At 28.6% G+C, this 19,529-nt stretch overlaps 1 protein-coding gene across 1 annotated transcript in view; it reads left to right on the top strand.

Annotated features, from left to right (window-relative positions):
* The window catches only part of side-IV (sidestep IV), a 125,238-nt gene that overhangs the window by 35,557 nt on the left and 70,152 nt on the right, over positions 1 to 19,529 (top strand). The window contains exons 4-7 of the mRNA XM_065503064.1: positions 3,440 to 3,550; positions 6,855 to 7,058; positions 11,409 to 11,560; positions 14,942 to 15,086. Of these exons, the coding sequence (XP_065359136.1) occupies positions 3,440 to 3,550; positions 6,855 to 7,058; positions 11,409 to 11,560; positions 14,942 to 15,086 (612 nt within the window). The remainder of the gene's footprint in view (positions 1 to 3,439; positions 3,551 to 6,854; positions 7,059 to 11,408; positions 11,561 to 14,941; positions 15,087 to 19,529) is intronic.

Genomic DNA, 19,529 nt, shown 5'->3' with positions numbered 1-19,529 from the left:
TAAAACTGTTATTAAAGTTTTAAACAGTACTTCACAGTACGCTCTAAGTGTTGTCATATGTGTAGCAATAAAAAACTATTTACATTAGCGACAATTTCTTAATTCTACATAAGGTATTTATAAAGAGAAGGTTGTCTAAAAATTAATATGATTTTTATTAAATATATATTATTAAAGTAATAAATCTTCATTAACAGAATTCAAAAAATATTTAATGCAAACGATGTTAAAGAGTTTTTTGTACCTCCTGTAAAATTTGTGAAAATGGTCTTAGCAAATTTGCACACTAAGCTAACGATATGTTTATTTTTATTGTAGAACCATTTTGAAACGTTTTATTTTTAACCCTTTAATGCATATTGTTGCCAATTGTCTACATTCCAGTTCCACTTAATTTTAGATGAATATAAGCTTGATACTAATTCAGAAAAATCAAATGGAGTACGAAAAGTTTTAGCTAAAGAAATTCTAAATCAAACTAAAGCTAAAGGAAATATAATAAATAAAAATCAACTAAATATTTGATACTTTATAGAAAAATAAAAGTAAAAATCATGCACTTAAGGGTTAAAATCCCATAATTTCCCTCTTATACACAAAAAAACATTTATTTGTAGATGTTTCTGACTGAAAACATAAGCTTATTTAAGGTAAATTTAAAAAAGTTAAAAATAAATCGAACTGTAACTAAAGGCAGAGCGAACTCTTCTATCCATTTTAAGTATTTTGCTATATAAATAAAGACAATGGCAACTGTTATCAATAAGTAAATTAAAAGATTTTTCAATTTATACACACACCCATAATATTTTCAAGTCAAAGTAATTGTTTATATGTTTGTGGTAACCACAATATGGTAAATTTAAGATTCACATGATTGTCGCAATCATATATATGATTGTAGTAAATAAATATATGTTTATAGCAATCATGTTTATGATGAATCATTATATAATAATATGGTAAATACTTCATCGTAAAAATGGTTGTCAGAAACATATACCTCTTTACTACAATCATGTAAACCGTAACTTTACCATTTTATGGTTACCGCTATCATATAAATAGCTACAGTGATATCTTAATCCGTTCGAATTGTGGATTAATTAAAGTTTTACTGCAACAAAAATCACTACAAAAAGCTCAGTCCAATTCCTCACAATAAAATAAATTAAAAAATTTTGGAATATTAAAATTTTGTGGGATTTATTAAAACAAAAAATGAACTTTTATCATTTAGCATATTCCGAAAGTGTATCCAAAACATTTAAAATCCTAATCCTCAAGTTCCATAGTTTTCATGAATAACAAATACTTGTACATAATGTATATATCCACACTTCAGGAGACTTACAAAACTAGTCTTCTCTTGAAATTTAAAAAAAGATACTTGAACATTTTCATGTAATTTGACTTGAATGTAAATGTAATTATAATTTAAACTTGAAAATTATGTAAATCTTACTTGAATGTTTCCTTTCTACTGGAGAATGCTATTGATATAAAGTGTAATACAACTATAATTCAATAGCTTAACACTGGACTCAAGGCTGGAATTACACTTGTTTTCAGCATGAAGTGGTTACTGCGAGACCAAAAATAAAATAGTAAAAGTATTTCAGAATTTTGTTGTCCTAATCATATTTGTTTAGGTTTAAAAGCGATTATGTCATTTGTCAACCGAGATATTTACAAATAGTTTTCATGAACACACCGATGCACAAACATCGGTAAAGCATCTCAGGTGATTATTGGTCGACTGGAAGACATAAAACAATAACATAACTTTTGAGAATTACAAACACTATGCTGAATGAAAAACGAGGTTGCAAAATCGACAACGATTGGTGTCATATTGACACCAACTGGTATGAATCAGCAACAAAATGTTGTAAATCTCTAACTGAGATTTGTTTTGTTATTTAGAATATAAAAGAATACATACAAGTGAAGGAATTACACAACTCCAAATCCAAAAACTGAGCGTTGACAAATCGCCAACGGCCGGTATCAAATCGACAAACGAAAGTGTCAAATTGAAAACGAAATGTTGAGAAATCAATTGCGTATGGTGTCAAATCTGCGACGTTATGGTGTCATTTCATCATTGTCAAATTAACAACGATTTCATGTACGATTTGCGCATATACGGGGTTGATACACTATTGACGCCGAATAGAGTCAAACCATACACTATTTTTGCACTGGGTGTTTGAATCAATAAAAATGCGTTTATTGTTTAATATCATTAAAAATATTACTCATACCACCCGTAGTCGTAAAGTTAAATAGTTCAATCTTTGACATTTCTAGAGTAGCATAATTTTGTAAGCGTTTGTGCTGATATTTATAATACCAAAAACTGGTTCTACATTGGACCGAATAACCGAAAGATAGTTTCGATATCGAAGTTATAATAAATTTCTTGCTCGAAATCAAATGCCATCATTTCAAGTTAAAACATTACAATAAATTTTACTCGATATCGAATGCTTTATTTTATACAAAAAGCGCCTGGTTGTATTGCTGTTCATCTGGACATAGTTATCAAACTACATAATTTAAAGATAAAGGTATCTTATTAGTGCACAAACTGCACCTAAGTATTATTAAGTATCGACCTTTCAATAATAAAATTCACAAACAAAAATATCAGGAATGTAAGTTAATTAATGGCCATAGCTTCATTGTGAACCCTTAAAAAATGCATTGAAATATAAAATATCAGCATTTCCGCTATCTCCTCTGTTCGGAGCTTTTAATTAAATAACAAATTTAAAAAGTTGTAATACAAAAACTTCTACACCCTTACAATTCTTAACTAACTAGTCTAGTAGGTATAATAAAAAAAATTAATTTCTCAATTATATTCTCGTTAATGTTAATGAATTAGTTTTTTTTTCAGCATGAACTTAAAGCTCATATACTACATTTAAACATCAATCTATAGAAACTAATTAAACTTGATGAATACAATTAAGAACATGCTTTCCAATCTCAACTGCTCATAACGATTTAGATGGTGGTGGCTGTTAAGAAAACAAGAAAATAATATATAAAAAAAAAACTAAATGCATAAAAAACCAACGTAATATGATATTTTAATTTCTACAAAACACGCATGTAAATCAAATAATCTTAGGTTGATTGGGTAGGGGGGTTATACAAAGAAAGCAACGAATTGTAAAACCTGAACATTTTGCCAAGTATTTAAATTACTTTCATTTCCCCAAACAAGGGAATTGAAATAAGTAACTGGCAAATGATTTGTGCACGCAAAATTTTTTGTTAAAGTAGACATATAAAAAAAAAACAAAAATTATGTCATTTAGCTAAATATATTGATGTTAACACTTTTAATTAACTGATATTTTTTTTTTGAAGTTAAATAGGTTTTAAATATAAATTAATTTATTTGTATTTGTTTTTTTATTTTTAGTGCCACCCGAAAGACCTATAATTTATAAGCCAAATCGTCATGAAAAAACGAGTAATGTGGAATCATTTAATGAGGCAACTGACATCGTTTTAATATGTGAGGTTTCAGGTGGTAAGTTGATATTGATGGAATTAGAAACTAACTAATTTCTATTTACATATGATTTTATTATTTTTTTTTAATTTTATTTTTTTTAAAAAATTGTTAAATATACAAATTTATTTATATTGTATAATTTTGTTTGTTTTTTTGTTTTTTTTTTTCGTTGTTGGTTATGTGCCTTATTTTAATTAACAATTTATTTAAATTTAAATGTTATTTTGTGGCTTATAAATTGAATGCCATATTTAAATGCAATTTTAATTGTAAGTTTTAATTTACCAGAAATATGACCACAATATTGGTTTATTTTTATAGTTATGCATAGTTGTTTATATGTAACTTATTCGATCCAATTCCTATGCACATACAAATATTATAACATATATAGTTTAACTATCTACAAAATATCCATACAGTTTGTTTAAATCTATTTTATTTTGTTTATCTATGTGATAAACAAAATACACATAGATTTTTTGCCCAGTTAGACAAAAAACAAAAACACAAACTAAAATTTAATTAAAATTGTGCCAATAAAACTAAAAAAAAATTGTTCAATAATACTCGGCATAAAAACAAAGTAATACGTTTAGACAATTTTATTATGTTTTTTCATAAACATTTTTTTCTATGAAAATTCAATTTTGATGGCAGACTTTTAATTGAAACATAACAAATTTTATTTTTTGGCGACGTGCAGGGCTGATTTTTAAAAAAATAGAAGTTTTTAAATTGTATGTACTTTAGATTATAATAAAGATAAAGGAATAATATTACTTTAAACTATGAAGATATTATTTTAGTGTATCCTAAACTATCATATGTGGGAAACTGGAATTTATAATGACCAAGAGTATGGTGCATAATTCAAACGAATCGATTCAGATTCAGTTTTTAAGAGCATTTAGCGAGTTAGAGATAAGCTCACTTTTATACCCTACACCACCATAGTGGTGAGGGTATATTGTGTTTGTGCAGTATTTGTAGCGTCTAACATCCACCTTAAGAATCGACCAAGAATCGACTCAGAATCAATCTGATGCATCGCGATGTCCGCCTGTCTGTCTGGCTGGCTGGTTGTCCATGTAAAACTTATGCGCAAAGTACAGGTCGAAATTTTGAAGATATTTCAATAAAATTTGATACGCATATTTTTTTCAGCCCAAGGACAAAGAGTATTGAAACTGGCTGCAATCGGTCCATTATTGCACCTAGCTCCCATACATATGTCCTCCCGAAATTGGACTTTGTCGGTCATAAAAGTTTAATTTATATAGGTATCTACACAAATTTTGGTCAGAATAAGTTTTATATATACAGAATTCATGTTAACAAATTTTGTTATGATCGGTCCATAATTAGTCATAGCTGCCTTATAAGACTGGCTTACGAAAAACAATTTAACGTGCATAAGTTTCCTAAAAATTTTGGTATATACATTAAATTCAACATAAGTAACTTTCATATACATAAATCACACGACCTAAGTTCATGGTGATCTGTCCATAATTAATCATAGCTCTCATATAAGGCCCACTTCCGAAAATCACAGCGCAACACGAAAAAAATAAACATATACAGACACCATTACGTGATAAAAGACCCCAAAAAAAGACCCGTGTCTTCCAGTTTTTATGGCCTCCCAAAAATGTTCGGCCTCGGTGTCATTTTTGTGAAAAAGTGATCATTTTATCAGAGTGATATCTTGCAAAGAGTTCAGAATTTTGATTTACTCTCTGAAGCAAGGTTGTAGCCCTTGTCATAAAGAACAAAAATTGTGAACATATAAAATCAAAAAAACTTCATCTTCCAGATCAAAATGGCAAAAAACTTTAAAAAATTCTAAATAAATTTAAATAATTTTTTAAAGGCGCCTAAAAGTATGCTTTAGTTTATAATAATTTAATAGTTTATGGCCCAAAACACATTCCTTTAGTTTTTTCTTACTAACTTATATTGACATACCTAAATGGTGTTAAGAATCATTCCTGGGAAGTGCATGTCCTTAGTGGTGTCCCTATATGGTTATATTTCCATGACTCAAAAAATTACACACAGTGTAAGTTATTGAAATTTTAAAGGAAAAATGTTTTCCCTCATTTACTTAGTCTAGGGTATTATCGTGCTTGACCAACCACTTGTTAATTTAAGATCCTAGCTTAGTGATAAAGAAAACATAATTTATTTTAAATGTTGATGAATTGTAAACTATCTTGTTGACAATCTTAAACTAACAGTGTTGTATTTAAGGTTTTATATTAATAGTTTTCGATTTTGGGAGCGAAATTTCCCTTTCAAGGCACGGATAGAGGACCTACATTAGTATAAATATGTGGTAATTTTAAAGACCAATCGTGTGATACAAAATCAGTAAAACAGAATTCCATTATTTATTGCAACTTGTATAAAGAATGCAGAATATTAGTTAAATAAATTTTCAACAACAATTTTACTTAAAAAGTAACTCAATACTTTAGTTTACAATAAAAATGTCTAAATCAAAATTTACTTTAGAAATTACTACACAATTTCATCTTTATTTTAAGTAATTTTAATATGCCTTTAAGAAACGTATTGCTGTCACTAAAAAATCTCAACGCAAAACAAACTTTAAGCTGTATCTTCAAGTACTATGGCAGACAACTTTAAACTCCTTCATATTTTACTGACCAAATTTTTTTGAAACATTTTTTTTTTCTGAAGAGCCGTAAAGGACATTTTAGCATACAATAGTATGAACTAAACAATTTTATTTACTTTTTGTTCTTTTGTGTTACATGATTTAAAAAGAAACATAAATAATGTTGCTGCCAAAATCAAGAAGCTACACAAACTGTTGAACTTAACTAACCTAGATGAACTGAAAACAAATAGTTGTCAGTTTTCATGTCCTGGCTTTGCTCTATTATTTGTTTCTTTTCGATTTTTTTTGTTCTGTAAAAAAATAGTAAATGATGTTTATTTCAGTGTTTACGAAATGAACAATCTTTTCTGAGTTCTTGTTTTTTTTGTTTTTGCTTATAAACTAAATACAGACATACATATATTTTTGGAATGATTTCTATTGTTTATTGCTTTAGTTCATTTTTTATTTTAGTTTATTTTTTTGGAAATGTTTCTCAGCTCTTGTTATCTTAATTTAGTGTATACACAAACAAATTGTGTATCGTTTTTATTTTTTAGCTTTTTTGTTCAAAACTCTAAATACATCAAACTTGTACATCTATAAATATATACATACATATTCATCTGTGTTTTTATTTTCTCTTTCTCTTTGTTTTTTTTTGTATTTCTTGTCTATGTTCTTTTACAGGACGTCCACGTCCCAATGTTACATGGTATTTGGATAATACGGTGATTGATGAATCATTTGAACATCGGCCGGACGGTAAGACTGTTAACCACTTGTCATATCCAAATATTGGACGACAACATTTGAATGCCAGATTAGTTTGTATGGCAAGCAATACGAATTTAACTCCACCAAACAGCAAAGTGGTCATACTGGATGTCAATTGTAAGTATCGATTTGTGGTATTTTATGTTTTATGATGTAACAAGCTCTTCTCGTTATTTGTAGTAGATATTGTAAATACATATGTATATGTATCTATCGTTTTATGACTATGTATATTCACATTTGGGTATAGATGCCCAAATGCCTCTATTAGTTTAACTCAAATTCCTTTTTTTTTATTTGACCATAAGTAAAATCTATTGCTATAGTAATGGACGTTAGTAAAAATTGGAATTGACAGATATTTTGTTGCCGTACTGGTTAGTTAAATCAGGTATATTGTGTGGCAGTTCTTTGAAAAAGTAAATTGTTTTATTGGAAACGTTTAGAAACAAAATAAACATTAAATTTGGCAAATGAGAAAATATATTATATCACTATTCAGTTGAAAGAGAGCAACAAAAAAATATTTTTTTTAATTTTGCAAAGTAATACTTTAGCTAATATATGAGCAAAATTTAATACTGATGATAATAAATAATAAAACAAGAAATGAAGAAAACGTTTTTTGAATAGTTTGCTCTTAAACTGTCTGGTTTTTTAACTAGTTCACTCACTAATATATGGAAATGACCTTATTCTACAGAAATGGTTTTCCATATTCCAAGAATTACATTTTATAAATAATAAGAGCCATATTCATAAACAAATTTTAAATTTAAATAACGTTTTAAAATCAAATTTTGTATGGAATTTTTGCTTTAAAACATTGTTTAAATTTAAAATTTGTTTATGAATATGCACGCAGAGAAAAAATATAGTTGGGCATGGTTACTGTAACCATTTCAATATTGTTACAAGTTTTTTAACTATATTATGGTCACAGTAACCATTTACATGAACAAATATATGTTTGTGACAACCATTCATATGATGAAGGACTTATCCTATTATGTTGCTCTCGGCTTAAGGCTTATCATAATCTGAGAACAACATATTATGATAAAATTATTCATCATAGATATATTATAGAGCATAGATCATGGTATTGGAGTGCCCCCTTAAAAACTAGTCTAAAGGTGTCAAATCACACGAACGACATGGCCAATTCATAGGTCAATTTCTTGATATAATTCGGTAACCAAGCGTTTGGCTCAACAAAGTGATGCTTTGTAATGATATAGGGAATAATAAAAACAAGAATAATTTGTCTGTAACTTCCGCCATTCACAGTAATGTTGGCATCGGTTTCGGATTTAAAGACAAATGGGTTGATGACGCTTTCGGCATGTAAACTGTATACGTATAATTCTCTACATAATATTTTTGTTAATTCAAAAGAGACAAAAAATATTAATAGGGGAAATTGAAGTAAAAATAAAAAATCAGTTTCTTTCTTGTTCAAAAGTGCTTTCACTACTTCAGTAATATAAATTTCGGCCCATTCTGTTCCCGATACTAATACTTTTTTATTTCTCGATATGATATTAAAAAGAATACAAAGATCGCTCAGTGGTACTAAGGACTCACAAACGACATTTATTAATACTTAGGTTACACTATAAATGAAGGTTATTTACATATATCATATTATAATGGATGTAGGATTAATTTTTGAATGAATTAATTCTTTCAAAACCTTTTTGCGAACACAGAATCTTGTTATACTTATATAAAGAGTGAGCCAGAAAAAACTTATGCTTGTATTAAGTTAAATAAAACTTAAACCGTTCAATATAAAAATTCTCAAAAATACGCAAATTTATTCAAATAATGTACAAATTAATTTACCCTTGGAGGTATAACCAGGTCTGTGCAGACCTTTTGCATATAAAAGTGTGTATAACTTTATTGTTTTTCGTGTTAGTGAAAAATCCTTTCATGACTTCCTGGAGCAACATTCTCCGGACAAAATGAGCAAAAAATCGAATCGATTGTGGATCCTGGTTCGGCTTAATCCAGATTTTCAAATATTTTAGTTCAAAAGTCATAACCAGGTCAGTGCAGACCTATGAATAATTTTTATTTATTATGTAGGGGGATTCACACATTAATAATGCATGTGCATAATTGTGGTTTCATTGCATTGCAAAAAGCCGGTTTGTTTACAGCATTCACATGTCTGGTATTTGTGCCTTGAATGCCAAACAAACAAATTTAAACATACTTTTAGGAGATCTGACTATGTATTTGCACACAAATCCCATATAGGTCTGAACATACCTGGTTATACCCTTTGGCGCCAAAATAAACTTTAAAAAATTGGTTATTACTCGGTGTTTAAAAATGTATCCACATTTTCCGGAAATTCTCCCATTAAAGATTTTATAGTTGCTTCCGTTATCTTTTTAGACGAGTTGGTTTACTTATGCTTCAAATCGGACATGTCCTGGGATACCTTTCCAGTGTTCTCTAATTCTTTTTGAAGCCTAATATGCTTCCACATGCCGAAGTTCTGGTCAGTTGGGTGGATTTGTCTCCCGTTGTACAAAATGTTCATTATTGTTTTAATACCACTTAAGGGCCTTTTTTCCATGATGCCAAATCGAGCCAGAAATATGCGCTATTTTAAGAAAAGTAAAAGCCGTTTTTGTAAACACTCCGTAATATATTGCTGTGTTTATCTTGCCTGATGTCACAAATGATTGCCTTCTTTTGCCACAACTGCAAATGACATGCCATACAAGAAAATTTTTATGGAATTTTGTTAGTTTATTTGTCCGATATTATTCTTGAACATTACCTCGTTCTTCAGCCACATACAAATCTTGACCCGGAAGTTGTGAAAAGTCATCAGATTCATCATCTATGAAATTTTTTTTATAAAAATTGACCTAAATTTTTCTTTCTTTTGCTTCTAAGTTCTTTACCACAAAAGAATTAGAGCTTTTGTGATTGAAGTGTCCGGTGCTCTTCTAAAAAAATGTTCGAATTCTTTTGCCTTACCAATATCTGTTAGTCCTATGTTTCTTCCTGATCCAGGATTTCTTTCAACGATCAAGTTTTCCTTATAATGTTTAATAGCTTTTGAGGCAGTGTAAAGATAAACTTTCAGATCTTTTGCTATTTTGTTGAAAGTTAATTTTTTTGAAAAGTTTTAATTCTTTTCTCGCTGCCCATTTTGAGCGAAATAACAATTGAAAAAAAATGATTTAGAAAAACTATTATCTGACATTTTTTTAAACGATAAGTTAATTAAAAAAAATAATAATTTGTTGGACTAACGATAAGTTTTTGGCTGGAATAGTGTGTGTAAGTTTTATCTGACTCACTCTTTATGTATACACTTATACAGACAAAAACTCTGTAACACTCATATTTGGCCTAAAAAATAAATAAATACATTTGTTTATTCCCATGTTTTTTACCTAAAAAACTATCTATTTGTATTCAAATAAATATTACGCTTTAATCAATTTTTACTGAAAAAACATTCTGCCACATTTCATGTTGTTTTAATAAAATTTTTATCATTCTGCGAATTTTATTCGTTTCATACACTGTTTGCCAATTTATAAAATTCTGGGAAAGAAAAGTGTTATCCTATTAAGGTATTTATGTATGTGGTATATGTATGGTACTTGCATAAATTGCAGCTTACTGTTGCATATCATATTATGGTTTTCAGTATACATATTTTATTTTAAATGGTATTTTATACGCTTCAGGTGTCCATTGACCTTTATATATTTTTTGCCACCCTTTATCAATAATTCGATTCTCCTTAAATAGCGTGATATTTAAGCTTCTTTCGAATGAGTTTTGCAACATGTAACTGTGTAGGTGAATGTGTTTAATGAGATCTATTATTAATGACTATCAGTGGCTGTTGGTTGCACTGCGTGTTGGTGTTAAAGTTTAAGTGTCAACAATATAAAATATGTTCGTGTTTAGATAAATTTAAGTATTGTCAGTGCAATGTGGAACTAGTATTAAAATTTATTTTGAAATTACTAAACTATTTTATTTTCGATTTTTTTTATTATCTAAAGCTTTAAGTAGGCTAGACAAATAAAATAGCTTTTGAAATAATTTAAGCACACACTCTAAAAAATGCATGTAAATTTACTACTATAAAGTAAGTAAGTTTTCATGTTCATCAGAATCAGTTACATATTTTTATCTGCAAAAATACATACAAAATGTAGTAAATTTAATTTGGAAGACTCAAACTAAAACAATAGAGAGCTTTAAAGCAAAAATTATATATTTTTCATTAAATACTTTAACATTTTGCTATGTCAATTTTCCCAGTACAAATTGCCTAATTGCCTAACCATTACTAAGATAAGTGTAACAATTTTGTTAACAAAAGACCTGTTACTATTTAAACAAAATTACCCCTTAAAGAAAAACTCTTAAATAAACATAATTAAAACCAAATTTTCCTTATTTTTTTTTCTGTTCCAGTAAAACCAATAGCCGTTCATATAATGACCAAGGATAGATTTGTATCAGCTGATCGCACTTATGATATTGAATGCAAATCATCTGGTTCAAAACCACAAGCCGTTATATCCTGGTGGAAGGGTAATAAACAACTGAAAAAACTAACAAAAAATGTAAGTCAACGTCACATTTTATAAACATGACATTAAAAAGGCCATACGTGTATACAAAAATAAATGAACGAAAAAAAGTCCTAGGAAAAAAGTTTTTTTTTTTTTTCATACACATATATGAACACTAACAAAAATTCTATAAAATCGATATGACCCACATTTACAAAATACTAAATACAAGTGACACATGAATACCAGACACACATACTGTCATACTACATACATATAAATAATATTACTACCAATACCGTCACAGCTAACTATGCCAAGTATGACATGGTTTAAATGAAATATTTGTAACATTTCCGTCTACATTTCTTTGCCGGATTGTTTTTATAAAGTCAGATTTTTAAAGGAATTTAATAAAGTTTTGGAATTTTGTATATTTTTGTGTGCATTTCATTTATAATTATATCTGCCCTATTCGTGAAAACCCATGTAGGCCACAAATAACTTACAAACATGACTGATACATTAATATATCGGTAATATTTCCGGCTTGGCTGAGATATTAGATATAATCGGGATTACCTTGATGTTTGGTGTATTCTTTATCTATAACTGGATTACTAAGTCATTAATAAATACAATATGGATATCTAATGATAGATATTTCAGAATCCATTGCAACGATGTGTATAAGGCTAGTAAGTTGGCCCTACAATGTTTCAAAATCGGGAAAAATATTTTTTAATTCGAATTTTTTTCACCAAAAAAATAGTATGGTCGTAAATTTTTTTTCACTAATAAATTAAAAAAAAAAAAATCGAAAAAAAATAAAAAATAATTTCGAAAAAAAAATTAGTTTATCTAAAATATTTAAAATTTGTATTTTAAAGCATAATTTGGTGAAGGGTTCGGCACAACCTAATATAGCTCTCTTAGTTGTTTTTATATATGATTAATTAGATGTTTAAGAAAAAATTATAATGAAAGTTAAAGAACATATTTAGGAAATGGTTAAAATTTTTAAAAATAAATAATTTTTACGATATTCAGTCCAAGGAAATGGTAAAAATTGTGTATGACTTAAAAATGCGGGATTTGATCCCAAATCAATTTTTTTTTTCAAATCAATTGTTTTTCGATGAAACATTATAATTAATTTTTGTTTCACTTGAAAAAGTATAAAAAAGTAAATTTTGAACACATTTTATTTATTTTAATAATTTAGATAAAAAAACTTTACACAATTGATTCATAGTTTTAAGGCAAAAATGCATGTTTCTAATCAGAATCAGAATTATAAGAACAAACAGCGTCTTCTTGTATATTTTGTTCTAAAAGTAAGTTTTGGACGTCATTATCTACTACTATTTGGTTTCGGGAATATAAAAAAGGGCGTTTAGAGATCGAGGAAATAAGAGGATCAGAAGAAAAGAGAAGTGAATGCATCAAATCTTCCATTGTGTTTTTTCTTGAATTTTTTAGTGTATGTTGTTCTCTAAAATTCCTTAGAGCTTTATTTCTCGATTCCTGCGCTTCTTCAGACATCATTCCTATTGGAGAGATACGTGTTTTATAATATCGACACCATGAATTAAAATTTTGTGCACGGAAGACGGCATATAAAACCATGGATATAGCGCAACATATATTTCTGCTGTTTGCATACAATACATTTGAAATGCATTTGTATTAACTTTATACCCACACGACATAGTTCGTAAAATTACACTATTAATTCTTATTAATTCTAACATTGACTCCAGTCAAAATAGCAGCTAAATTTGTCTCTTGAAAAAATCTTCTTGCTGTGTTACCGTTATTAGTATTTTCTGACCCAGGCCTAGGAATTTCAACTAATAAAGACATTCTATTGTCTTTGTCACAACCACGAATTTGCCAATTTTTTATAGGCAATCGGTAACATATATTATCGCGATGGATCATATTCATCATAAGATTTGGTTAGGAATCGATGTGCTTCATCCGTTCAAAGAAACCTGATTGAAATATATAGTACTCTCTTTTTTTCAAATTAAAGAAGTAAAGCTAAACGTCCCTGTTGTTACAAAATTCGACATTTTGGAAGCAAAACAACCTTTGTTGTTTACACTATAATGTTAAATAACTAAGTGAGGATAAATGACAGATATGACATATAAGTTATTAAAAACAAAAACCTCGTTCAAAAGATACGCTTCACTTAAGAACAGAGTATCCGACATTGCATTCTTTCTTTGCCTCAAAAGATGAGCACTTCTTTTAGCTCGGAATCCATATGTTGCCAGAAATATAAGAAAATATCATAGCTATCAATGGACAATACTTTGAATAAATTTATATTGTACAAATGTTTCAAAATATAAGCTAAAAATTTGAAAAAGTAGTTTAAAAACTTTTCTCATATTTATGATGTTTAGTAAAAGAAATTTTTTTAAAATTTGTGAAAGTTCTGAATTTAATTTGAAAGTAAATTTTTAATTAGGCTTAAGTTCATTTTTATTATAATTTATTTGTAATAATTCAAATAAATTATAATAAAAATGAACTTAAGCCTAATTAAAAATTTACTTTCAAATTATATATATAAAAAAAGTTCGAATAATTACCAAAGTTCTGAATTTAATTTACTTGAAAAATAGTAGTTTTTTAAAATGTTTAAACAATTTTATTTTTTGATACAGTGACCTCTCGAAAACACAGAATAATTTTTATCAAAGATGTTCACGTTTTCAAATTTGTTCATGTAAAAATAAAAAAGTAGATATTGGTTGAAAGCACTATAAAGTAAACATAAAATATGAATTATGATGCTAGGATTTCCCAAATTTCAAAATTACATGATTTTACAATTTTTTAAAAATATCTCAAAATCACTGAAAATATCTCAGAATCACTGCAAAAAAAAACGTTATTTTACTTTATATACAGATTTTTACATAATTTGAAAAATAGTAGTATTTTAAGTACTTTTTTAAAAGATCTTTTTTTTTACATATATTACTTAATTTGCCAAATAGCCTGTTTTCGATTTTTATCTAAAACAAATCATTAAAAATATTAAAAGCATTATGTTTGATTTATTTGAAAATGGTAATCTTTAAAGTAGTGTTATAAAATAATGTATCAAAATTTAATTTTGGATACTTTCAGCTAACAAGCTAATTTTTTTGGCAACGCTTTCACAAATTTAAAATCGTGCGCAAATTTCGGCACACTATTCAAATGAAATTATTCTTTTACAAATCTGCATTAAAATAGTTTATGCCTTCCCTTTTTAAACACTTTGTGGCCTTTCGATAGTTATTTTTGTAAAGCTTAATTATACTGCATCATGAAAATTTGTTTGACTTAATTTCGTAATTTTTTTACTTTAAACAGTTTTGTCTTTTTACCGCAATTTTTTTTCAACATTTTATCTTTATCTACTTACAGTTTAATGAACCCGACAATCAATCTTTGAGTATATTAACATTCACGCCTACTCGTGAAGATGATGGTAAATATTTAACATGTCGAGCGGAAAATCAATTTATTGAGGGCAGTGCTATCGAGGATAAATGGCGTCTGGTTGTACACTGTAAGTAAAAACACAAAAAAATAAATTATAACAGAGACCAATAAAAACAAATAAAAATAATATGAAAAAAAAGAAACCTGAAGAAACAAAAAAAAGGAACTGGAAATTATATAGAAAAGACATTTTACTTAATTTATATTGCAGAGTAGACCACATAAGTCGGTTAAACGTTGTAGAAGAATATAAATTAACATAAATAAATTTACACTTTAGGAAGGGCTCTGGTCTTTTTTTTTGTGTATAAACATAGATTTTTATTTGGTTTGGTTTGTAAGGCTCTAGAGAGTTAATGGTCTTTGGATGTACATCACAGTATGTAAACTAAACTAACAAGTAAAAGACACAAAATTGTGGTAATGGATGGTGGAACAGTGAGCTGGCTGGCTGTTTGCTGTTGTATGTGGTAGATGGAAAAGCAAAAACAAAAAATAAAAATTGCAAAAAAAAAAAAAAAATATGAAGCACTCACGCTATTTGAGGTTAAATGTTTGTAGTTGTTATTTACTTGACAATGGCCTGGGCCCATATTCAATTTAATTCAATTGCAAAGCTTTTGTAAATGCCTTTAATGATATTGTTTTTGTAGTTTCTGTATTTTTTGTTTGTTGTTATTTGCTTTTGTTGTCCTGTTGTGCTGACTTAACTGGAGTTTCATTTATGTATGTCTGTATGCACTAGAGTGGTCCTTATTTTTCACTTTTTTTTTTGAATTTGCGTTGCTTCCAAGGTCTCAATTTATTCTCGGTCTTCTAACATCCAAATTTTGAAAAAACTGAACAAAATCGGATAACGCTGGGGGCATAGAATAAACGCATAGAACGGAAGGAGAGAGCAATAAAAAATTACTATTTTAAATTTCTAGTACACAGTTAACCCTGTTATATCTATGGTCAAAATTGTCCCAGACAAAAATGTATGTTGATAAAATATTACTACTTTGACGGAAATAATTTAAACTTTAAATAAATTCTGCAACCTCTACACGTTAAACGATTTTGCCTAAATTTCCAGCATTTGCTGTTAAGATGACGGAGAACAATATTAGAAATTGGCAGCAACAAAATTCTAAATAGTCCAAAACAAATGCCACCCTAGTGAACACACTCAAACACAAATAAAAAGAGCTGTGATTAGAAATGAAATTGGCCAAGTTTCTAATAAAAATAAATTACACAGCCAGTTTTTTTCTATACTCTTCTGCTGGTCTTCTTTGTTTGGTTTTGCATGTTCATATGTACGTGTATTTCATTGAGAAGACCATTGTTTTAGAACATGAATGTAAATGCTTTCGTTGTTATTGTTGTTTATATAAAAAAAAAATAAAAAAAATGGGAACATTTGGTTCGGAGAAGTCCAACCAAGATTAAGGAATGTTTAATCACAAGGGATTACAATTATAGTTTTGTTAAAAGTTGAAAGGAAAGTGTTATTTCCTGTTGATGTTTGAAATGGTTAGCTAAATTACATGGCTTAATTTAGAAGTTCCAATTTAATGTATTTGAAAGATATAGTCTCCTGTTTAGTAAATATTCAGTAAATTGTTTTGTAAATACAGTTAACCCATTAACGCCGAATAGGTAGCAAAATACGCAAAAATAGAGCAATTTGAGAAAAATTCTAGAAAAATCTAGGAGAGCGATATTAAAAATCTTCTTTTGGATAAATTTAAAGTAAGAATCGAACTACCTAAAATAAGTTTTTCCTTAATATTAGGTCATTCCTTAATGAGGAACTAGTGGGCCAAAGTTGAGCAATTTTACAAAATCATAAAATTCGAAAATAAGTGGCTCTAGAAAACGAGGGAAGTGGAAGTCCCCAATGCCCTCCTTGCGTCTAGTAGTCTTGGATGTCCTCTATCAGGAAAAAAATAACCAAGTGATTCGGCCCACTTTCCTAAGCTACAAGTACGATTTTGTGGATTGGGTATAAAAATACCCAGTTCGGCATATGTGGGTTCTAAAACATATGAAATATGACTTTAATTTTTCAAGAAAAATTTGTTTTTTTTAGAAAATCATAACAAAAAACATCTAAGAATACATGATTATATAAAATATTTAGATGGTGAAAGGTTGACACAACCTAACTGAAATTTTTTCGACCATGAAATATTGATGCCAAACCAGTTCTTTTTTAATGATGGTGAATACCACAATTATCTTATGTTGAATAAAATGGTAGTTATGTTATGGGGTTGTTAAACTCCTCAGTTCGACGTTGCAGTCCTTAACAAGCAATCTCACCTACCACTAGCCAAAGCAATAATTAGGTGACTAGTTATTTTAACATAGGTTTGTCCTAGGAGGCAAGCAATCTCACCTTCCACTAGCCACAGCAATAATTAGGTAACTAGTTATTTTAACATAGGCATGTCCTAGGAGGCAGTGAATTGAGTCTTTGGAGGCAGTAACAACAGTTTGTCGATTACAAATTGACAATTTACTCTGAACTGCTGTGTAGTGTTAAAACTTTTCTGTCGTTTGTTTGTGTACGTTTATGTTATATTTCTTATCATTATTTTTCCATTCCTCCTCAATTTGCGCGGATCCAGGTCAACCATTTGGGGGAGAATTTAAAATTTGTTCTACATTTTTCTCCTTTTTTATATGAAAAATTTTCAGTTTTTGGGGGAGGGGAATAAATATGTTTAAAATGCAAATAAAATCTGTTTAATATGATTTCAGTGGGACATTATATGACTACTTTTTGACATTTTTTGATGGCTTTGGATCATAATATGCTTGCTTACAACTAGATCACAATATGATACTAATAATAATCATAATATGTTTGGACTACAATCACAAATCTTATTATAATATGTTGCTCCGCGTGTACATGAAACATGCATATAATTTTCGGTAGGATGAAAGTGCTATAAGTTTTAAGAGAATTAGATGGTATGACTTTGTAAGAGAATGTCCGTAAGGGAATCACTAATGATGACCGTAAGCTAGATGTTCTTTTATTTGTTTGTTTGATTTAACAAACACAACCTACATATACTTTTGGCCTGTCTATAGAAACACCCAGAGTCTTTGACGGGAATCGAACTCGGAACCCGCAACATCTAGTATATTGTTGGGTATTTTAACCCATGTTTGGCCACCTCTGAGTTGTGCTTCGATGCCTACAAACTCTATTTATAAAGGCTCATTCAATAAATGTTCTTTTCTTCTTTTTTATAGATATTAGTTTTATACTATTGTTCTAAAGACAGTACATATAGCTGTAGTATGCTGTATGTATGCGTTTATTCCATGTTTTATTCTATTTTTATAATAAAACAACAATTTAAATTTCCATTAAATACATTAGAATGTGAATATTATGTAGCTATATGTGTACTTCATGTACCTAAGTGTGTGGAGGTACAATATTGTTGGAATTCAACAAAACAACAACAACAAAAAAGTAGCAACAACTACTTGTTAATTTTGGTGTTGAAATGTTCCTGTTAACTGTCCTCAATATTAAATGGTTGTAGTTCGAGTTACATGTTTAAAGCTGGTTCGTTTCGTACTTAACAAATGCAGCCGTAGTTTTGGTCCTGTGCTGACAATTTATTTTAATGCCACCTACATATTTGTGTATGCCTATTTACTATTGTTTTAAAGTGGTACACACACATTTTGTACTCACATTTTAAAAATAACCCAGTAAGCTGAAAGCATCTCCTATTAGTTTTATAGATCTCAAAAACATCATCTAAATTTGAAGTTATTCTGAATAATCTATTTTTCGTAGATTTTTAATTATTTTAATTAAATATTAGAGAAATAGAGATTTTCAGACATAACTATTTATATTCAAACAATAGTATTTAAACGTGTTTTTGGGAAAATAAGCAACTCTTTGAAGTAGTTTGTCGATAACCAAATTGAAATGGCTTGTGCGAGTTTCTTTTACCCAGCTCAAAATAGATGGGGGTATATTGAATTTTACATTCTGTAAAAAAATTAAATATTTGTCGCACGGTGGCTCATATCTCAATTTCATCGGAAAAAAGTCCAACTTTTTGTTAACTCCGATTTCAAAAATTTTAATGCCATTCAATAGTAAACACATTGAAACTAAGGTAGCCAAAAAATTAGATAAAAATATTGTCAATTGTGTGCGTGGCATGCTGTTAAAGTCAAATATTTTATGTCATTTTATAAAAATGAGATTTTTGTAAATTTGATCAGAAGTAAATTATCATTACTCGCAAACTGTTATAGATAATTGGATGATTTTTCTTTTGTTATGTTGATAGGATAATAGTCTTTAAGAGCTGATATGATTTGTCATTGTACCGTTTATACCTGATGTGTTATTAATTTTTTTCTCAGGTACTATATTTTAGCCAAATTTGAATTTCAGTGGAGTAAAAGTGCTTAGAGTCAAAAGGGGTTAAACAAATTTTACAACCAGAATAAAGTCCAAAGTGTCCTCTTTAAGCCT

This window comes from Calliphora vicina, chromosome 1 (assembly GCF_958450345.1).
Source record: "Calliphora vicina chromosome 1, idCalVici1.1, whole genome shotgun sequence".
NCBI classification, from domain to species: Eukaryota; Metazoa; Arthropoda; class Insecta; order Diptera; family Calliphoridae; genus Calliphora; species Calliphora vicina.
Note: the sequence above shows the minus strand (reverse complement) of the source record. Positions and strands in the feature narration are given on the sequence as shown.